The 22,952-nt window shown below is 46.0% G+C and overlaps 1 protein-coding gene across 2 annotated transcripts; it reads right to left on the reverse strand.

The window, feature by feature from the left end:
* Positions 1 to 405: 405 nt before the first annotated feature.
* WDR31 (WD repeat domain 31) lies at positions 406 to 22,312 on the reverse strand. Of its 2 annotated transcripts, none has more exons than XM_049627643.1 (11): positions 22,163 to 22,312; positions 16,236 to 16,331; positions 11,458 to 11,586; positions 10,767 to 10,899; positions 8,761 to 8,835; positions 7,459 to 7,603; positions 7,261 to 7,361; positions 5,709 to 5,776; positions 4,579 to 4,720; positions 2,538 to 2,700; positions 406 to 595 (listed from the first exon to the last, which is right to left on the reverse strand). In XM_049627643.1, exons 3-11 carry the CDS (start codon positions 11,556 to 11,558, stop codon positions 435 to 437), a joined length of 1,089 nt encoding a protein of 362 aa, XP_049483600.1. In that variant the 5' UTR covers positions 11,559 to 11,586; positions 16,236 to 16,331; positions 22,163 to 22,312; the 3' UTR covers positions 406 to 434. The 2 variants fall into 2 exon arrangements, with proteins under 2 accessions (XP_049483600.1, XP_049483599.1); XM_049627642.1 differs by having other exon boundaries at positions 11,458 to 11,589.
* Between the last annotated feature and the right edge of the window lie 640 nt (positions 22,313 to 22,952).

Raw genomic sequence — 22,952 nt, forward strand, 5'->3', positions numbered from 1 at the left:
TTCCCCATCTGGATCACCGTGAGGCTGCCAGAACGGTGTGCCTCCCCCCTGCATCTTCTTCTCTCGTGGAGACACGGAACAGGCCAGTTCGACAGACTCAACCCTGTGTTCTGACTCACAGAGGCCTATCACTCTTACACATGCAGGGCACCATTTGCAGCCATAAACTTGGTTTTTGAAGAGCGGTTCCAAAAGGTCACTGAAAACTGTGTTTGGATTTCACCTCGATGGAGAACTTTATGTTTAGTTCATGTTTCTAAACTGCACCTGGACTTAAACTGGCTTCTAACCCTGATATGCCTTCTGAGTGGAACTAAGCAGAGAACCCTGGTCCCACATCACCGCCCACCCCCGCCCCCCGCAAGATCACAGGGAAGAACAAAGCCACACTGAGAAAGGACAGGCCACGGTTTGAAAGTGAATGTCTCTTGGCCTCAGAATGCTGCCACTTCCCGCAGTGCCAGCCCTTGGCTGTAGTCCACTCTCAGCAGGTGAATTCCTCGGCTGAAACTCGCACACAGCAAGGAGACGGTGTCACCAACAGCCAGGGAAGTCAAAGGTCCTGATCCGTCCAGGGACAAGGTGAACAGGCAGGCTGGGGGAGGAAGAGGGAACCAGCAGCTTAGGCCAAGAGCGCGGCGTCATGGAACGCGAGGTCTCTGAGAAAAACGCGGGTAAGTAAAGCGCGCGCTACCTGCATGGAACCGTATAAGAGCAGCCCCCGCGCACCAGCGGGGAAGTCAACCCAGGGTCAACCGCACGGCTTCAACTACAGAGAACGGCACATGGACCAAACAAGATGTGTATCACTTAGAAGCACGTTCAGACAGTTGGGGCCTCACCTGCAAGGACATGTTAACACATTGCCCTCAATTACCACCTGCCCAGAGAGCAAGGCAGGGGCCAGGGCAGAGGAGGACAGATAAGGACACTGATCTCCAGCTGCTGGCCTCTGGGGTCTTGCTCCCTTCAGGACAAAGGAAATTGGGACCCGAAGGCCAGTCTGAGGGCCTCCAGCTGACACAGTCTCCCCCCCCGTCTCCATCTTGGAGGCCGTAGGGGCACACCTGGTGGGCAGGGCAGCACTTTCAGACCTTGTTCTCCCCGGACACGGAATCCCAAAACAGCTGCACTGGGCAGCTCCGGGTGGGGCACAGCTGGGCTGTCCTCCCTTTGGGAGTTTGGCCCATGTGACCACTAGACATGATCTCACATCTTTTCTCCGAGGGGGCTCCCTGTCCTCCCCTCCCAGGAGCTAAGTTTCTGGAAGATTACCGTAAGAGGGATTTGTCGTGAGGTTTGCTAGGTTAATACCGTTCCCTGTGTCTGACAGAACCCTGTGTCCAGGACAAGAGAGTATGGGGGCACCTGGGTGGCTCAGTCAGGTGAATGTCCGGCTCTTGATTTTGGCTCAGGTCATGATCTTACTGTTCGGGAGATCGAGCCCGCGTCAGGCTCTGGGCTGACAGCGTGGAGCCTGGTCGGGATTCTCTCTCTCCCTCTCTCTCTCTGCCCCTCCCCAACTTGTGCGCACTCACTCGCGTGTGCTCTCTCTCCCTCTCTGAAAAATAAGTCAACTTCAAAAAAAAAAAAAATAGCACGGAGGCAGTGGGGTACTAGGAAGGCAGCTTTCTGGAAGGAAAGAACCCACCACCATCACTCACAGCATTTGCCAGTTTTTGGGGTGTAAATACTCCCACTATGACCGTATTAAACGTTCCTAAATATTTAGCAATCAGCCAGCAGGAGTGGGGTCTGACACACCACTTCACCGTGTTCCCTAAAACATCTTTCTCTCTGGTGCTTTGAAGTGTCATGACCTTGCTGCGACCTCAGACCTTAGCTGCAGCATCGAAACAAGGCAGAGACTTGTTTTTCTGAGACTGTCTTACTTTCTGAGACTATCTTACTCTACCACACCCCCACCAAGAGCTGAGACTCTCATTTTAGTCCTTGAGAAAGGAATTTTATTTTATTTTTTTTTAAGTATTTTTTTTGATGTTTATTTATTTTTGAGACAGAGAGAGACAGAGCATGAACAGGGGAGGGGCAGAGAGAGAGGGAGAAACAGAATCTGAAACAGGCTCCAGGCTCTGAGCGGTCAGCACAGAGCCCGACGCGGGGCTCGAACTCGCAGACCGCGAAATCATGACCTGAGCCGAAGTCGGACACTTAGCCGACCAAGCCACCCAGGCGCCCCGAGAAAGGAATTTTAAAGTGGCCATCCTTGTTCTCCTTTCCAGACATTTTGAGCATCACATGTTAAAACCTGGTGAAGAACTTCAGATAGAAAGAATACTAAGAGCCAAATATAGTTGATCTCTCAGGAACTGGTCTATACAACATGGTACCAGGGCTCATGTGGTGATGGCTTCTAGCCAGAGGCTGAACAGAATCCTGGTCCTCCCGTAACCACTCGGGGCCTAGATAGTGGTAGGACACAAGTGGCTTTGTATTTGCTGAGCAATGGAAAGAGTTTCAAGGAAGCTTTTAGGACGCCACAAAGCTTTGAGAAACACCAACAGCAGGCTCCTTACCTCCAGTATCTTGGTTCCAAATCTTCACTTTGCAGTCATGTGATGAGGTGGCAACTGTAGGCATCAAGGCTAATGCTCTTGGTAGAAAGACACAGGATGTGACAGTCTGGAAATGCCCCTTGTATTCACATATTCTATTCCGCGTCTGCCGTAGGTCCCACAACTGCAGAGTAATGACATAGGCCAGCTCATACATGCATACCTTCCAGCTGCATACGTGCTTCAGTCACTGATTTCCATCTCCCCGCCTGCTCATGAGCCACCCATTCCTTCCACCTACCTACTCGCATGGCCACCCCTCATCTTCACATCCCATCCACACACCAAATCATCTGTCTAGCAGTTATTTTAAACATCAGTTATCTCCAACAACCCTGGGTAAGGGTGTGCCAGGAGAGTTGTTCCTTCCACAACAACTAGGGAAGTGAAAGCTCCACGCCCTACAGCATGATGGGACAGTATGGGGTTGCCTACTGTCTTTTTTAAAGTTTTAATTTATTGGGGCGCTTGGATGGCTCAGTCGGTTAAGCGGCGACTCCAGCTCAGGTCATGATCTCGCGGTTTGTGGGTTTGAGCCCCGTGTCAGGCTCTGTGCTGACAGCTCAGAGCCTGGAGCCTGCTTTCAGTTCTGTGTCTCCCTCTCTCTTTGCCCCTCCCCTGCTTGCTCTGTGTCTCTTTCTCTCAAAAATAATAAACGTTAAAAAAATTTTTTAATAAAAAAAATTAAAGCTTTTAATTTATTTAAGTAATCTCTACACTCCATGTGGGGCTCAAACTCATGACCTGAGATCAAGAATCACATGCTCTTCCAACAGAGCCAGCGAGGCACCTGGGGTTGCCTACAGCTCAAGAGCTGCCTTCTATCAGCCTCTTGGCCCCTGGGGGTCCTGTGGAGACCGCAGAGTCAGGAGCACCCTTCTCGTAAGTACACGTAGGCGCAGACTTTCTGATTTATTGTCTACGTGCTGAACCTCGGTGTATGAAGATGAGACTCCACAGCAAAGGAGGTGCTGCCAACCCCACTCTCGCTGATATGACTCAGACCAGCCAGAGAACAACGTGCAGGGAGGAGAGCCAACTGAATTGTGTGCAAAAAAGCATAAAATCACCGGACTCCGTGTAATTGAGGAAAATCACATTCAGAGGGGAGAGTGATCTGAATTGTGTCCGAAAAACAATGAAATCACAGGACGCCATGTCAATTGTAGGAGGTGGAAATGTTTAGCTTGGCGAAGAGATGCTACGTCAATAGCCTGGGATTCAACACCTCAACCTACCACTTGCTAGAGGTGTGGTCATGGGGCACCTGGCCGGCCCAGTCGGTAGAGGTGTGGTCTTGTGCAAGAGATTTCAACCTGCCATGCCTCTATTTCCTCATCTGTAAAATGGGGGTTATTATAGCATTTAACTCATGAGGTTGTTTAAAGGATTAAATGAGATAATGCATGTAATGTGCTCAGGCCAGTGTCTGGCATGTAATGTCTGAAAAAATGGGGGCTGTAATTGTTTTATTCGGACTAGATGCCCCTTTAACCCATATTCTACAATTAGGAATCCAAGGTACTTTGGAGGAGCCGAGGCAATCTAACCCAAAATTAACTGCAAGGAAAGATATATGCGTGAGGGATGGGGTGGGCCCTCAACCAACACTGGGGCTTCAAGCTTCCTGAAGAGCTTGAGGCTCCTTTCCTGTGACCACAAGTACAATGGGAATACCCTTGGCTCTTCAAATAATCCCTCCCCTTTCTAAGCCCTGCTGGGAGTAGGGACATTAGCAAGTAGGGACATTAGAAGGTTCTGTGTTTAGCACCTTTCTATCTTGACTCTCATCCCATCCCTCTTTCTGCTACCGATTCAGAGAGCCCAAGGCTAATGGAGGTTTCTTGAAAGAAGCTTCTGGAATGTAAAGGCTCACTTACAGTATGCACTTGGAATAGGCCTGAGCCATTAGTAGAGCCTGCCTGTGTAGCCAGTATAGACATGAGGTCAGGGTAAGTAATTTGCTCAGCAACCAGACACCTGGACCCCCACAGTCTCTTACCGTGGCTTCACAGCCTTCCCCTCCAAAGCCGTTGCTGCAGGAGATACATTTGTGTCCATCCTCACTGACCTCGCAGTAGGTCTGAATATGCTGCTTTGTGGGAAACATATGCGCTACCTGCAGCCCCCGACTGTCCCATAATCTGAAAGGAATTACAGCAGGAAATAAATCCGTGGTAAATTTGTCTGAAATACCAACTACCATAAGTCTCGGCTCTTGGCTGCTTCGGGCAGTCACGTTTGTCATGATTCACCTAAAAACAGGAGTGTGAACCAGATCAAGCTCGGAGACTCCAAAGCTGCCAGGAAATAACCAATTTGAAAGACATCTGAGCTCTTTCTATTTTGAGATCCAGTTAATAGGAATTTAGACCAAGCATCTTAATTGTACAAGTTAATTTGTTAATCTGGCCCTTTGGGATACTGCTTTCAATGGAGAAGAGGATATTTCTGTGCCTGTGATTTAAAAAAAAAAAATCTTTTTTTAAGATACTTATTATGATCCAGAAGAGCAGTCACCATTCTAGAATCAGATACAAAAGATTTACAGGTCTTGGCCTACCTGGGCCATGGGGTCCATGGGGGAGTTTTTTATTCGATCTCTCATCTCATTTTACCTCATTCCTGCTATTTTCTAAGTAGAATGAATCTCTTCTGAGATCCAAAGTTCCCAGTCATACTTTCTGCTCAAGAACGATTTACTTCTTGACTCCCCTGGTAGGGATTCCAACCCCATTTCCCTAGACAAGGCTTCACCCGGGGGCTGGCACCCAGCGGTGGCAAGTGGAGCCGGGCAGCTCGAAGTGGGGGACAAGCTTAACGTGAGCTCAACCTGAGTATGTCCTGAGCTTAATGTGAATACATTCACACATCGGGGGAGGGGTGGGGGGGGGGGGGGGGCAGACAGAATCAGCTGCTTCAGAACCATCCAGGACAGGGGCTTTTTCCTGGCCCGACTTCCTGGCTTCCAACCTCTAACAGACCCCAGCCCCAGAGAAGGGCAGAAGCAGAAGGGCTGAAGGCTCTGGAAAGGCACAGCGATGTGGAGAGCGGAGGGGGAAGGGAGTCACGTCGGCACGGGAACCACAAACCTTCACCAGAAACCCTTTCCCAGCTGCTCAGTCAGCCCACCTGATGGTTTTATCTTCAGAAGTCTGTAGTATATATGGTTCCTGGGGGACCCAGCACAAGTGAGTGACCTGGGAAAAGCAAAATTTTCAAAACTTCTCCATACCGAATCATTCCTCTACTGTAATTCCTGTAAACTGTGCTTGGGGCGACTGGGTGACTCAGTCCTTTGAGCATCTAACTTTGGCTCAGGTCATGATCTTGCAGTTTGTCAGTTCAAGCCCCGCATCGGGCTCACTGTCGTCAGTACTGAAGCTGTCGGCGCAGAGCCCGCTTCGTATCCTCTGTCCCCTCTCTTTCTGTCTCTCCCCTAATTTGTGATCTCTCTCTCACTCTCTCAAAAATAAATAAACATTAAAAAAAAAATCTGCTAAATAACACCTCTGCCCTACTTCTCAAGGATGCTGACTAGTACATTTGACTTGGAGGGGTTCTATGTTTTGCAGACACCCACTAGTCATGCTCCACTGGCAAACCCCGGATGAGCAGGAGCAATGGTAGCAGCTCTGGGCCAGTCGTGAGTACCCAAACGCATGCAGGCGCCCAAACACGCGGTAGAGAGTTGCCGGCGAGTGGCCGCTAAGGCGAGCAGCCCCCGTTCTACCTTCTACGTTCTACGGTGGGACCATGAAACCCTAGTCTAAGGCCTCACAGGGTTCAGAAAGAGTGTTCTTTCTCTTCATCCCTTGTAGCCCCCTGCTGGACAGGCATGAAACCATTTTCAAAACAAGCCAAGGGGACAGGATTTTCTTCCAGCAACCTCCACAAATGTGGAGGGCATTAGGCAAGCATACCTTGCCATGGATAGTTGTCTTCGAAATTGGAAAAGATGACTATGACTGACATTTGATGACCACTACAGGAACATCTACCATGTCAGGTCACAGGATCCTCCCCATTTTATACATGAAGACATGTTCTGATTGACTGTCTTGGGGTAACACAGCTTAAAAGTGATGGATGTTGGGGCACCTGGCTGGTTCAATCAGTACAACATGTGATTCTTGATCGCGGGGTTGTGAGTTCGAGCCCCATGTCAGGTGTAGAGATTACTTTAAAAAAAAAGTGATGGATCCATGATGTGAACCCAGGTATGACTGACCTCAAAGACTGTGGAGTTTATATACCAGTCTGCTACCAGAAAACGCTGGTCTTCATAAACACAGCAAATTATACATAAAGCAAAGGGTCATGCTTATTTCTCTGCACAATGTTACATGTACAGAACACACAACAAGCATAAGTTGTGAGATCCTGGAGGACAAGGACTGTGTCCTGGGCCGCTAACCCTGCTCCTAGCACAGAAGGTAAGGAGTAACTATATTTTGAGGGAATAAATGAGGACACTACTTAAAATTCTGATATAAACTAAACAGAAGATCTCAAGAGAGCATCCAATCTGATAACCCTGAGAGGCCGAGTTCGAGGTAAGCAGTAATGAGGACCCACACCTCTACTGCCTGGCCATGGATCTTCTGATCTCTCTCTCCAGGTTCTCTGCCTCACCCCATGCTCCCTCCTGCTGTACTGCTCTGTTCCAAGTTTGAGTTCCTACCAGGTTCCTGGAGATGGAAGCTGTCTCTGCACACTGGCCGGTCCCAACGTCCCACAGAAGCAGGGTGTTGTCCCGAGAGCCAGTACACAGCTGTGAAGAGTCTGGGGAAACGAGGCAAAGGTGGGTCCGTGAGATGGGCCCAGCACGGGGCTTTTCAGAAAGCACAACGGCGCTGGGAAGAGATCTGTTTTACTTCACCTGGACTCACGGCCAATCCAGTGACCACCATGGCGTGGCCAGAGAACTGCTGCCTTGGTTGCGAGGGGCCGTGCAAGTCCCACATCATGACCATCCTGTCACGAGAGGCGCTGAAGAACTGGCTCGATCTGTGCACACAGGCTATCTGCTCGAGAGAAAAAATGCTCCAGTGTGCTGGTCTGATTGGACTTTAAAATGGGAAACAGGGCGGGGCGCCTGGGTGGCTCAGGTGGTTAAACCTCCCTCTCTTATTTTTGGCTCAGGTCATGATCTCCCAGTTTGAGAGTTCGAGCTCCAGGTCGGGCTCTGCGCTGACAGTGCAGAGCCTGCTTGGGATTCTCCCTCTCTCCTTCTCCCTCTGCCCCTCCCCACCTCTCTTTCCCTTTATCTCTCAAACTAAATAAATGAACTTAAAAAACTGTTTTAATGGGAAACAGGGGGATGAGGGTGTTAGGGCCTGAGGCTCTTGCATGCACGGCCCTTGGCACGTCAACACCATACTCTGTGCCGCGTGAATTGTTGGCTGTTGCCCAGTTTCATTCTGGCAGAGTTTCCATCCCGATTCCGATATTTAGTTCATTTAGGGGGATTCCAGAGAGGCAGCTGTAGAAATTGGCCTTCTCTATCATTTCTGCTGCAAGCTCACTCTACCCTGTAATGCTTTCTTAACAAATTAACATATTTTTTAATTTTTTTAACGTTTATTTATTTTGAGAGAGAGCCACAGAGTGCAAGCAGGGGAGGAGCAGACAGAGAGGAAGACACAGAATCCGAAGCAGGCTCCAGGTTCTGAGCTGTCAGCACAGAGAGGACACGGGGCTTGAACTCACAAACCACGAGATCATGACCTGAGCCGAAGTTGGATGCTTAACTGACTGAACCACCCAGGAACCCCAACAAAATTAATTTTTACTTAACCATTGTTGGCTTTTTAAAAAATTTCCCAACTAGACTGGAAGGTTCCTGTCATTTTTCTGGCTACAGTGAACACACAGGCAGCCTTCAGTAAATGCCCCTGTGGAGTTAGGACAGTCAGGGGAGTTATTCTGAGCTGTTCTCTGCTTACCACCTGAGCTATTGAGGGCTTGGTGACAAAATAAAAATCGTGTCTAATAGGCCTGCAACAATGGCTGAGTGAACGGTCTGCTCTGTTTTTCCTCGAGAAAGGGTTCACAGCATCCAATGAAGCCCTTGCGTTTTCCTTAAGACTGAATACTCAATCACCCTTATTACACAGAGCTCTTGGATACTCCTTTGTTCAGTTCCAAATTCCCTCCACGAGGATAACCCTTTGCTAAGTACCTTAGTGATTTCTCGTTCGTGTCCTCTGAAACGTCTCACCACATTTCCGGTTTTCCAGTCGTAGGCCACGGCTGTCTGCAGAGGGTCATCACAGTCACCAGAGTCTTTGTAATATTTCAATTTTAAGTGAATTTTTATTTAACTGAAACAACAAGCCATCACTTCATTCCCCACCTAATTTCACCCTCTCTGTCGAGCCTTGGGGCTTTATTGTTGCCTCCCTCCTCATGTGCCCCTACACAGTTTCTTTCCTTTCCTCCTGACCAACCTCTAGGACCACGGGTCACTCCTTGGAGCCTTACTGATGGGTTCAGAGGATACTCCCCAAGGGGAACTGACTCAGGTTGAGATTCTGGTTGTAGATGCTGAAGTACAAATCTACATGGGATTATAGTCTTTCCCCCTACTTGTATCGTACTTTTATTTTAGTGTATTTAAAAAAATTTCTCGTGGCTCAGTCATTAAGCCTCTGACTTCAGCTCAGGTCATGGTCTCATGGTTTGTGAGTTCAAGTCCCACATCAGGGGAACTCGAGCCCTGCTTCGGGTGAGTGCCGCCTCTCTCTCTCTCTCCAACCCTCCCCCCTCCTTGCCTCTCCTGGGGATTCTCTCTCTCTCTCTGCCCCCCACCCCGCCCTGCTCACTTACACCTCTTTAAAAAAATTTTTTTTTAAATTTGCCATCTTAAAAAAAATCACCATCTTAATAATTTTAAGGTGTGTAGTTCAGTACTGTTAAGTATAGTCACACTGTTGAAAAACAGATCACTCGGAAACCAATTTGACAATAAATTTCATATATTGAAAAAAAAAAAAGAAAAATAGATCACTCTTTTTTTTCCCTAATTTCAAAAAAAACCCATAATCCCATCTGCCAGAGAGAATCATTATGAAAACTTTCTTTGTATCCTTTTTCCAGGTGTATACTTTAATATTTTGTTGTAAGCATTTCTCCTCCTGAGCAGGAGACTCCCTGTTTAGCATCCTCTGGCCTGGTCTCCGGTAGTTCATTGCTAGAGAGTTAAGGAGCATGTCAGCACTGGACCTGGTTAAATCCCAGTTTCTTCATTTGTAAAACAGAGAGGCTAACCCTTCCCTACCTACCTTGAACACGTGAAGATCATATAGATAAAATTTGATACATCTAAGATGATACTGACTTTAAGACGAAATGCTGCCAATTAAATTATGATTACCATGCTTTATCATCAGTTTTTATTGTATTTATTTATTTTTATTTATTTTTAAGTAGGCTCCATGTCCAATGTGGGGCTTGAACTCACGACCCTGAGATCAAGAGGTGTACACTCTATGGACTGAGCCAGTCAGACGCCCCTATCGTCAATGTTTAGATGCATACTGATTTCCAAGGTGCTAAAGTAAAAAAACATGAGCGTCTTAGAATCCGTGAAATACAATGTGAAAATGAGAGGAATTAAAAGAATCACTTTTGCTACCAATGTCCTGGCTGTGAGTGCTGTGATAGATCCAGATGTGGGGGGTGGGGGGCCTTCCTGATCCAAAGTGACAGTGGGAGGAAGGGCAAGAGCACAGAAGGGCGAGATCATGACACACACCAGGGTAGAGATTTTGACAAAAGAACCGCATGAAAGAGACTGGAAGTCTTTTGGCGATGAGTAACTCCTGCGTCTGTGTGTGGGTATGAAAATGGATTGGTTGGAATAACACTCTGCATTTATAAAAAGCACGTGGGTGGTCTGGCACATCACCAAAGATCTTACCACCCGATCCTCACCACTGTCCTGGGAGGCTGGCGTTATCATCCCCATTTCATGGATACGGAGACTGAGGCTCAAGGCCAGTACACGACTTGCCCAGAGAACAGGAAGAGTCAGAGCAGGGACTTACACCCAGTCTTCCTAAGTCTAAAGCCCATGGTTTTACACTACTCAACACGGCTTCCAGAAACGCGAAACCAGCGCCCCCTTCTCAAATAGCTTCCCACGTCCTCAAGAAGCTGGGTCCCTGTCAAGCACACAAACCCCACCTTATCTTTTCCTCCAGAGACACACAGGTCTGAGCTCAGAGCAGCAACGACAGACACAGTATCCACGTGGGCTGGGCTATACTCCTGACAAGCTTTAGTTTGAATTCTCTCTTCTAGAATTCCGTCGGGCCTGCTAAAGAGAGGACGGCAAATGAGAGGCCCACCGGTATGGAGTGCAGCGGGGCCAGGGGAAGAGGAGGTGGGCTACGGGAGAGGCTGAGGAGAAACCTGGAAGAGGGGTACAGAAAGGAGACCCACGGCCATTGCCAGAAACGGGATTATTATCGCTGAGCATGTTCAGAACGACTGAAGGACTGGAATCCGATAAAGGGGAATCCTGAAGCCAAGAAACCAGGAGTCTCTGCTCACCCTGGAGATTATTCCCAAAGCTGCAGGGCCCCTCTCTGTGTGGCTGTGGACACTAGCTAATCAGCTGTTTCTCATCCACAAGAAAACAGACCCAACTGACTGTTCCGGGAAGGTCATCAATAATCGCTCTGGGCCTTCTCTTTCTTTAGTGGAGAATTAAAAAAAAATTTTTTTAAACATTTCATTTTTAAGTAATCTCTACACCCAACAACCTCGAGATCAAGTCACATGCTCTACCGACTAAGGTAGCCAGGCGCCCCTTTAGGGAAGTTTAATGCACGTGATAAAACACGGGATCCCCGTCTGCGTAGGACTGCCGTACCTGTACTTGTAAGTGCTATGTTTGAGTTTGCTTTGCAGTTTCCCCATCACTGCACAGGATCTACACAAAACCTTGCAGGGAGGAGACCAGGGCAGCAGCATCTCTTGTGGCTGCTGGAAGATGTGTCCCCTGCTGAGTAAAAAGAACACGTACTGTTAATTTTGTTAGACATGATAATGGTAGGATGCTTATGTCAACATAAATACTTCTTTTTTTAAAAGACGAATTCATTGTGCTCATTCGCTTTTTCCTCCTCTCCCTGCCCCCTCTTCAGGCTCTGGGAACGCACCCTCCGGTAGAGCTTTAGCAGATCAGCGAAAACAAAAACAAAAGTAATTAAAAAAAAATTTTTTTTTAATGTTTTTATTTATTTTTGAGAGGGAGAGACAGAATGCGAGGTGGGGCAGGGGGAAGGAGCAGAGAGAGAGACACACACAGAATCCAAAGCAGGCTCCAGGCTCTGAGCTGTCAGCACAGAGCCCAAAGTGGGGCTCAAACCCACAAACCGTGAGATCATGACCTGAGCCAAAGTCAGATACCTAACCGACTGAGCCACCCAGGATCCCCAAAAACAAAACGAATTTTAAAAATACAAAGAGGTTTCTCAACAAGTTAAATGTAGAATTGCCGTGTGACCCAACAATTCTACCCCTGGGAAGGTAGCCAAAATAATTGAAAATAGGTGTTCAAACAAAAATTTATACATGAATGTTCATGGCAGCACTGTTTCCAATAGCCAAGAGGTGAAAACAACCCAAATGTCCAGCAATGGATGAATGAATAAACAAAATGTGGTATGTCCATACAATGACTATTACTCAGCCAGAAAAAGGAATAATATATTGACACATATGATAACCTGGATGAACCTTGAAAACATCACACTAAGCAAAAGAAGCTAGGCATAAAAGACTACATATTATATGATTCCATTCATATGAAACATCCCTCATCAGAATCTACATAGACAGAAAGCAGATTAGTGGTTGCCAAGAGCTGGGACGGTGGGGGAATAGGGAATGGCTACTTTAACAAGTACAGAGTTTCCTTTATGGATAATGAAAATGTTCTGGAACTAGAAGGTGGTGATGGTTGCATAACATTGTCTGTATACTAAGCAATAACAAATTTTATGTTATGCATATTCTACCACAATAAATACTAGGAGTGTGTATTTGAAAATAAAAAATAATTTTCACCAGTGAAGTTTCTCGAAAAGAGCCTTAGTTATTCTAAAAGGTTATAACCTTCCTAGGGTGTCTGTTTTTTTAATAATTTCACATGGGGCAGCTGGGTGGCTCAGTCTCTCAGTCTCTCTGCCCCTCCCCTGCTTGTACTCTGTCTCTCTCTCTCTCTGTCTCTCTGTCAAGTATAAATTAAAAAATAATGGGGCGCCTGGGTGGCTCAGTCGGTTGAGCGTCCGACTTCGGCTCAGGTCACGATCTCACGATCCGGGAGTTCGAGCCCCGCGTCGGGCTCTGGGCTGATGGCTCAGAGCCTGGAGCCTGCTTCCAATTCTGTGTCTCCCTCTCTCTCTGCCCCTCCCCCGTTCATGCTCTGTCTCTCTCTGTCTCAAAAATAAATAAACGTTAAAAAAAAAAATAATAATAATAATAATTTCACATGACACTTCTCAAAATTAGTGTGCCAGGTCACAGGTAAGAATGAGATACTAGGGACATCTGGCTAGCTCAGTTGGTAGAGTATGCAACTTTTTAAAAAATTAATTCATTTATTTATTTTGAGAGAGAGGGAGGGGCAGAGAGAGGGAAAGAGACAGAATCCCAAGCAGGCTTCTCACTGTCAGCACAAAGCCCCATGCGGGGCTCAAACTCACGAACGAACCGTGAGATCGTGACCTGAGCTGACTGACTAAAACCTGGCTAAAACCGACTAAGCCTCCCAGGTGCCCTGGTAGAGTATACAACTCTTGATCTCAGGGTCATGAGTTCAAGTCCCATGATGGGTGTGGAGCCTACTAAAAAAAAAAAAAAAGAAAACAATGAGATGTGAGAGCTAATGACACTAAGTGAGACAATATAGGTAATGACCTAGACCAGCAGTTCTTAAAGTATGATCTGAGGACCGGTGGGGATTCCTGAGATCCTTTCAAGGAGTCTGTATGGTCCTCCTTTTTCCAACCACATCTCTGTGTGAAGCTTGATTTTCTTCTTATACTACAACCCCAGTAACGTTGCAATGGATTGAATGCAGAAGCAGATACAAGAACCCAACTGCCTTATGTGGAAGACAAACATGAACAAGAATTGCAAAAATGTAAAACAATGCCACTCTTTTCCAACCAATTTTTTTAATGTTTTCATTTATTCTTGAGAGGGAGAGAGAGAGACAGAGAGAGGGGAGAGAGAGCCCTGATGTGGGGCTCGAACCCACAGACCATGAAATCATGACCTGGGCCGAAGTTGGACGCTTAACCGACTGAGCCACCCAGGTGCCTGCCCAACCAATTTTTTGTGTGTTTTGGAAAGCACTTTTTTTTTCTTACTTTTTTTTTTTTTTTTTTTAAATAGGCTTTAAGTTAGGGACTTAAACTCATGATCCTAAGATCAAGAGTCACATGCTCTACCAGGCAGCCAGCCAGGCACCCCTAGAAAGCATGTTTTTCATAAAATTACTTTAACATGTAATGGGTTTATTATTATTATTATTATTATTATTTGAAAATGAATAAGTAAATATTTTTAAAATATCTGTTTTAACATAAGGGGCACCTGGGTGGCTCAGTCGGTTAAGCGTCTGACTTCAGCTCGGGTCATGATCTAATGTTTTGTGAGTTTAAGCCAGGCTCTGGGCTGACAGCTCAGATATTGGAGGCTGCTTTGGTTCTGTGTCTCCCTCGCTCTCTGCCCCTCCCCCGCTCGCACTCTGTGAGTGTGTCTGTCTCTGTCTCTCTCAAAAATAAACAAACATTAAAATATATTTTTTAATTAAAAAACTTCTTTCAAATATCTGTTTTAATGTCAATAGGTTTCAGAGTAGAACCCAATATATAACTTACATTAACAAAGCTCTTTGAGATCCCCACTAATTTTCAAGAGTGTAAGGAAGTCCTGAGGCCAAAGTTTGAGAACCACTGGCCTACAACTTAAGTAATGTCAACAATGGGTGGTATATTAGAATAAATAGAATTATTGTTTTTCAGATTTATTTGCAATGTCCCCAACAACTAATAAGGCTAGAACTAAGACAGGTGAGTTAGACATTCAAAGACGCTAATCCACACATTCACTCAGAAAACACCTCCCAAACACCCAATCTGTGGAGCTCTTATACTGGTGGCCGGTGAAACAGGAAAAAAGTGACAGGAAGACATGGCCAGTGTGCGTTTATCTGCTGGGACTGAAGATCTGATGAGGGGCTGATCTCAGCTACTCTGGGTCACGTGTCCGCTGCAGCTAAGCTCTTCCAGAAGCCAGACAGTCGAGGGAAGTAAATGGGGGTGGGAGTACTCACTTCCCATCTCCTCTGTGACTCTGTTTAAAGTTTAGGAGATGAGTTTCTTACGGGCATGACTGGCCCAGCTCTAGGAAGAATGGTCTACAGGAAGAAAAGCAGCTAAAATTCACCAAGTATTCTCAGTCATACCATTAAAAAACACTGTTCCAGGGGCACCTGGGTGGCTCACTGGTTAAACGTCTGACTTCAGCTCAGGTCATGATCTCATGATTTGAGCCCCATGTCAGGCTCTGTGCTGACAGCTCAGAGCCCGGAGCCTGCTTGAGATTCTATCTCCCTCTCTCTCTGCCCCTCGCCCGATTGTGTGTTTTCTCTCTTTCTCTCTGTCTCTCTCTCCCTCAAAAATAAATAAATAAATAAATAAACAAACAAATAAATAAATAAATGTTAAAAAGAAAGAAAACAAAACAGGGCACTTGGGTTAAGCATCTGACTTCAGCTCAGATCATGATCTCATGGTCCATGAGTTCGAGCACAATGTCAGGCTCTGTGCTGACAGCTAGGAGCCCGGAGGCTGGTTCAGATTCTGTGTCTTCCTCTGTCTCTGCCCCTCCCCCCCCAAAAAAATAAATAAACATTAAACAATTAAAAAAAAAAAAAGTCTTCCAGAAGAATTTCAGCTTACACTTTGAGAAACTGCCAGCACTGACCTCCTGACAATATGGGTAGCCAGTACAGAAGCATAGTGCAGTGAAAAGAACACAGTGCGTGCCAACAAGAGCCCTGGCTCCAGCCCCAACCCTGCCTCATCCTACTGTGTGCCCTTGGGTTCCTCCATTTCCTGCTCTGCACCTCGGCTTCCCTATCTGTAAATGAGGATACCAGATTAAATAATTTTTAGTAGACTGTGTACTCCATAAGAGGAAGGAGTCTCTCATATTCATCTTTGTACCTCAAGTGGCTTGCACAGTATGGCAAAAACATTTCTTGTTAAGTAGCGAATCTAAGGTCCCTTCTAGTTCAGACATCCTAGGATTCTCTATAACGGGCACAGGATATGCTGACAGAAAAAATTCCAGGATAATTTTCAAAACTCTGGGATGTTGTATTGCTTACAGGTAGATAGAGGTCACAGGGCTTCCAATCTGCCAGCGTAGCCCATTTTTCAACATTATCATCAAACTGAGGACAGATGCCATCCATAGATTCTAGGTCACCAAAAACAGCAAATGCTATAAATGGATTGGCTTTGCTTAAAACTGATTGGATTCTTAGCCGATAGCATCTGGAGAGCCACATTTCCCATGTGAAGAGCATTCACAGGACATTCTAAGCAAAAGATAACTTTTAGAATGACTTACCCCCAAACCAGTAGGATTTTCTGGGTGAGCTGCCGTATTCAATGCTTTGTAACATTTATCCTTTGGAAAATAGTGCAGGCAGCCACTTCCTAATCTCTGTAATTATTGAAAAGACGCTTAAATTAATCTCTTCTCTAAGCATGTTTGTTTGCACTGAAAGGAGATTCACAAGGTAAATAAAGACTTTGTTTAATTAAAGAGATTGTTAAGTGTAGTTTTCCCACACAAAGAAAGAGATATCTTACAAAATTCCAAGATCATATAACCGGCACATTTCTAAAATTTAGGGAAAGTATACCAAAATGTTAATTATGTATCTATTTTAATTAGTTAATTAATGAATTAAAGTTAGTTCTATACCCAATGTGGGGCTTGAACTCACCACCTCAAGATCGAGAGTCACATGCTCTACTAACTGAGCCAGCCAGGTGCCTGGGTAGATCTATTTTTAAATATACAAAGTAGGAGGGTGCCTGGCTGGCTCAGTCAATGGAACATGTGACTCTTGATCTTGGGTCATGAGTTCAAGCCCTGCTTTGGGTGTGGAGCCTATTGGAAGGAAGGAAGGAAGGAAGGAAGGGAGGAAGATACAAAGTAGGGGTGGAGAGGCACCTGGCTAGTTCAGTGGGTAGAGTACACAACTCTTGAGCTTGGGGTTATGAGTTTGAGCCCCACATTGAGTGTAGGGATTACTTAAAAATAAATTTTTTTGATAAATAAATAAATGAATAAACATACAAAGTAGGATATTTTATTTTTAAATTTTTTTTTAACGTTTATTTATTTTTGAGATGAGAGAGACAGAGCATGAATGGGGGAGGGTCAGAGAGAGGGAGACACAGAATCCGAAACAGGCTCCAGGCTCTGAGCCGTCAGCACAGAGCCCGACGCGGGGCTCGAACTCACAGACTGCGAGATCATGACCCGAGCCGAAGTCGGCCGCCCAACCGACTGAGCTACCCAGGCGCCCCAAAGTAGGATATTTAAAAAAAAATTTTGCCTGGCTAGCTCAGTTGGTAGAGCATGAGACTCTTAAATTTTTTTTTTTTTTCAAGAGACACAGTGATGAGGGGAAGGGCAGAGAGAGAGATCCCAAGCAGGCTCCACACTGCCAGCGTGGAGCCCAACGAGGGGCTCAAACTCACGAAACTCAAGATCATGACCTGAGCCGAAACCAAAAGTCGGTGGCTTAACTTAGGCGCCCCATACAAAGTAGGATATATTTAAATGCATCATTAAACATTTCTGTTTTACTCATAGTACTTCTATTCAAAAAGATTTTTAGATTTTTTTAATGTTTATTCATTTTTAAGAGGCAGAGAGAGACAGCGAGTGGGGGAGAGGCAGAAAGGGAAACAGAGTCCGAAGCAGGTTCCAGGCTCTGAGCTATCAGCACAGAGTCCGATGCAGGGTTCAACCCCACGAACTGTGAGATCATGACCTGAACCGAAGTTGGATGCCTAACCAATTGAGCCACTCAGGCACCTCCCCACCAAATTTTTTTTAATGTTTAGTTATTTATTTTTTGAGAGAGAGAGAGAGTACGAGTACAAGTGAGGGAGCAGCAGAGAGAGAGAGAGAGAGAGAGAGAGACAGATAGAATCCAAAGCAGGCTTCAGGCTCTGAGCTGTCAGCAGAGTCTGATGTGGGGCTTGAACCCCAGGAACCATTGAGATCATGACCCGAGCCAAAGTCAGGTGCTTAACCAACTAAGCCACCCAGACACCCCATTCCAAAAATTTTCAGAGCTGACTGCTTACTTCAGACCTTACTGTTTCTGTAAGAAAGACAATTTCTCCTGTTTACTTATTTTTTTAATGTTTGTTCATTTATTTTTGAGAGGGAGAGCATGTGAGTGGGTGAGGGGCAGGGAGAGAGAGAGAGAGAGAGAGAGAGAGAGAGAGAGAGAGAATCCTAAGCAGCTCCACACTCTTAGCACAGAGCCCGATGCAGGGCTCAAACCCACCAACTGTGAGGTCGTGACCTGAGTTGAAACTCTCCTGAGTTTCCTGAGCACCCCTCTCCTGTTTAAAATAATACCTCAATAAGTATGAATCATAGAATTTGAGATATGGAAGAGTTTTTCAAAAACATCACATATAAACCATTTATTTAATATTTGAAGGGGCACCTGAGTGGTTCAGTCACTTAAGCATCCCAACAGGGGTCTTCATCTGAGGGTAGTGAGTTCAAGCCCTATACTGGGCTCCATACTGGGCATGGAGCCTACTTAAAAAAAAAAAAACAGGGGCGCCTGGGTGGCGCAGTCGGTTAAGTGTCCGACTTCAGCCAGGTCACGATCTCACGGTCCGTGAGTTCGAGCCCCGCCTCGGGCTCTGGGCTGATAGCTCGGAGCCTGGAGCCTGTTTCCGATTCTGTGTCTCCCTCTCTCTCTGTCCCTCCCCCGTTCATGCTCTGTCTCTCTCTGTCCCAAAAATAAAATAAACGTTGAAAAAAAAAAATTTAAAAACAAAAACAAAAACAAAAACAAACAAAGAAAAAAAGATCTGAAGAGTCAGGGAAGAAACATTATTTGCTCAAAATTCTAACTAGGTAGGTCTCCTGACTTCTAGTCCAGAATTTCCCTTATGAACATCTACAAAGAAGAAACAGTGTTAGTGCAGTTTAACAGCTCTATTTTAAGAACTCAAATAAAAAATTCTAATTACCAACTGACAGTGTAGCTTATTCTAATTTTTTTTTAACGTTTATTTATTTTTGAGACAGAGAGAGACAGAGCATGAATGGGGGAGGGTCAGAAAGAGAGGGAGACACAGAATCCAAAACAGGCTCCAGGCTCTGAGCTGTCAGCTCAGAGCCCAATGCGGGGCTCGAACTCTCGGACCGCGAGATCATGACCTGAGCCGAAGTCGGACGCTCAACTGACTGAGCCACCCAGGCACCCCAGGGTAGCTTATTCTAAAAATGAAGAGTAAGGGGTGCCTGGGTGGCTCAGTCGGTTGAGCAACCAACTCTTGACTTCGGCTCAGGTCATCATCTCATGGTTTGTGAGACCGAGCCCCACGCTAGGCTCTGGGCTGGTGGCTCAGAGCCTGCTTGGGATTCTGTCTCCCTCTCTCTGCCCCTCCCTCACTTGCACTCTCTCAAAAATAAATAAATAAATAAAACTTAAAAAAATAATAAAATAAAATAAAACAAAATAAAACAAAAATGAAAAGAAACACAGCAGAGTCAGAATAACATTTGATTTAGTGCATCGGCATAGGAATTAGACAGACTTAGGTCTGAATTACAGTCTACTGCGGCCTTGGGCAAATTGCCGAAGCCCTCAGGGTCTGTTTCCCATATGTAAAATGGGATAATATCTCTATCCCTGGGCTTCGGTAAAGATTAAAAATAGCACTTACAATGTGCCAGGGACTATTCTAAATACTTTATATTTATTGGCTCTTTTGATTTGTCCCACGAGCCTCTGAGATAGATGCTGTTACTATCTTCAGTTAGCAGATGAGAAAATCGAGGCGCAAAGATGTTAAATAACTTGCTCGGATTTACAGATAAGTTGCAAATAAGTGGCAGGGCTAAAACTTGAAGGTAGGCGGTCCGACTCCAGAGGCCATGTTCTCGATCAGCCTACTATACTGCATCTCTGCTAAAGCTAGTGCGTAGAAAGCCCTCAGTTCAACCTGGCAAATTGTCAATATAAAATGATAGCTACTAGCATGATGGATATATTAACAATGATCTTGCAGCTGAAAGGAGCAGTTTCTGCCAACTTCACCCTGAATACTACTATTTTTTTTTTTTTTTTTTAGTTTATTTATTTTGAGAGTGAGAGGGAGTGCGAGTAGATGTGCAGGGGAGGGGCAGAGAGAGAGAAGGAGAGAGAGAATTCCAAGGACTCTACACACTCAGTGCTGAGCCCGATTCGGGGCTCAATCCCATGACCTCAAGATCACGACCTGAGGTGCTATCAAAGAATTGGGACACTTAACCGACTGAGCCATCCAGGCGCCCCTTAATACTACTATTAATACATATATATTAAACATATGTAACAAATATACACAAAGAACATACACAAATAGGTATATGAATCTGAAGGATATCAAAATGAAGCCAATTATGTCTCCTGACCAGAGTGACTGATCATACCAAGAATTCATTAAGTTATATATTATATAACTTAAAGGCAATTTAAAATCTCAATGACAAGGGCGCCTGGGTGGCTCAGTTGGTTAAGCGGCCAACTTGGGCTCTGATCTCACGAGCCCCACATTAGTCTCTCTTCTGTCAGCACAGAACCCATTTCAGATCCTCTGGCCACCTCTCTCTCTGCCCCTCCCCTGTGCATGCATGCACATGAGCTCTCTCTCTCTCTCAAAAATAAACATTAAAAAAATAAAATAAAATCCCAACAACAAAGTATATGTACTTGGGTAATGTCCATGTAGTTGTGATTTATTATGAGACTAATCTAAGAAGTGAAAATACTATTGTTATCTTCCACTGTTTATACTGTGAACACATAATATACTTGACAGGAGGGGCAGTGTCTTGTTCATTTTTTTTTTTTAACGTTTATTTATTTTTGAGACAGAGAGAGACAGAGCATGAATGGGGGAGGGGCAGAGAGAGAGGGAGACACAGAATCCGAAGCAGGCTCCAGGCTCTGAGCCATCAGCCCAGAGCCCGACGCGGGGCTCGAACTCACAGACTATGAGATCATGACCTGAGCTGAAGTCGGACGCTTAACCGACTGAGCCACCTAGGCACCCCTGTTTTTTGTATCTGAGCTTTAAACACAGCCTGGGAGAATGGATGCAGTGCAAATATCTGGGGAATGAATGAATAATTGCACACTAAAGTGAAGAGTCTGCTTGGCAAGAAGTTTTTTTTTTTTGTTTGTTTGTTTTTTTAAAGTTGGTTCCATGCCCAATGTGGGGCTTGAACTCAAGCGACCTTGAGCTCAGGAGTCGCATGCTCTACTAACTGAGCCAGTCCGGTGCCCTACAAGCTTTTTAAGAACCCAACAACATAAGGGTTCTTTAAAATTGACCAGCAGCAAAACATTCAGTGAAGTTACCTGAGCTTGGTCCCAGATTTTGGTCAGGAGAGGCTGGGGCAGGGCTTGGAAAAGTCATAAACTCAATTATTGGCTTTGGATATCCTTGTTGTTTCCAGATAAAACCAGGCCTAAATCTGAATCCCAGAAACCATTGCTGCCCCAATTTGCTTTCCAAAGACCTTCAGACACCCAGTGGTCACTCTAAACATAACTCAGAGAATTCTCATTTAACTCTCCAGTGCAGTATTCTTTGATAGACTCCAGCATATATCCAATTGTTATTTTCCATCAAGAAAGCGGGACTCAGAGGGTTGTGACTTGTTAAAGGTCACAGGAGGCAGAGCTGGGGTAATGGATCTTATTTCCCTGGACTCCTGGTCCACTGTTCATGTAAATGCTGATTTCATATCTCCTTCCCTCTCCCCAAATCTCCTTCTGTACACAAGACATCAAAACGAAAGCTCAAACACAAACAAAACCACAGTGGAAGCACTGGAAGAAGGTCTGATTCGACCCTCTAATGGTAGATAGGGGAAGCTGAGGCCCACAGAATAAGTGGGTCTTGCCCAGAGTCTCACAGGGAGTCAGCACTAAGGCCAGAAGTTCTAAGGTTGCCCCAAATTTGGGGGACAACCTGTGTACAATTTTTCCTTCCTGTCTCTTCAGATCACAAATGTCCCCCGTTATATCCATGTGGACTGCCAAAGCTTATTTTTGATGTGTTGGGGGTGGGGTGAGTAGTTCACCCAAACGAGGTATATAATGCCATCCAACCCAAGGCCTGCCCTAGAACTCCCCGCTTTGGCCAGGTGGGCTGCTGCAGCCTGCAAAGCGCGAGGACTCCCACAGCTCTGCCCGTCCCTCCCGTACCCCTTCCTCCCCCCATCGTGCTCCATACCCATCAGCCGGCTGGCCGGGCCGGGAGCTGGGGCCGGCAGGGGCGCCGAGTGGAGGGAGTCAGCAACCACCACGCTCCACAGCCTCCCATGCCACCGCCCCTAGCAACGAGGCGCGCGTCGCTAGGGCAGGAGTTCCGCGAAAAGCCTCCGGGCGCCCTCCCGGCCCCCGAACTGCAGTTCCGCCCATCTGCAGTCTCCCCGAGGCCGGGCCCAGAGCACCCTGGCCTGTTTTCTGACTGGAACAATGCAATGATGAGGTTCCAGAGAAGAGGACAGTTCTGCCCGAAGACCGCGCTGTCTGGGAATCTACAGAATACAAGAAAAGCGGTACCACCGAGAGAGTCACCGAGAAAGTACTGAATAAATGTCATCTTTTAAATAGTTATTCGCCCCCTTGGAGGTGTTGTTTTAGTTTTTGGAGTTTTCCATGATTCCACCCGTGATCTCTCCCTTGGACCCTTTCCCAGGTCCCCCCACTCCTATTCCTTTCATTCTTTCTTTCATCAAATCGTTACAGCCCAGCACCACAGCAAAAAGACCCCTCAGTATCATCTTGAGATCCAGTGGGAAGACAGTTCCAGAAACGAACAGCAGCTGGAGTTGCATTGCTTCCAGACTAGAGTCCATTCATTTCTGTATTCCTAGCGCACAGGGCTTGGTGCAGAGTAACGGTTTGTTGAATGGATGGATGGATGGATGGATGGACGAATGAATGGATGAATGGCATCCTAGCCAACATTTCTCTTGCACCTAGTAGGGATCTGCTGCAGGCCTGATCTGCCAGCAGAA

Source organism: Panthera uncia, chromosome D4, assembly GCF_023721935.1.
Source record: "Panthera uncia isolate 11264 chromosome D4, Puncia_PCG_1.0, whole genome shotgun sequence".
NCBI lineage: Eukaryota > Metazoa > Chordata > Mammalia > Carnivora > Felidae > Panthera > Panthera uncia.

Bases quoted from the DNA above. Each gene is read 5' to 3' on its own strand.
- WDR31 (XM_049627643.1), bottom strand. From the start codon at position 11,558: ATGCTGCTGCCCTGGTCTCCTCCCTGCAAGGTTTTGTGTAGATCCTGT. The intron at 2,701-4,578 runs GTAAGAGACTGT...ATTACTCTGCAG, and splicing joins GGGAAGGCTGTGAAGCCACG to TTGTGGGACCTACGGCAGAC. The intron at 596-2,537 runs GTAAGGAGCCTG...TTCCTCCCCCAG, and splicing joins TTGGAACCAAGATACTGGAG to CCTGCCTGTTCACCTTGTCC.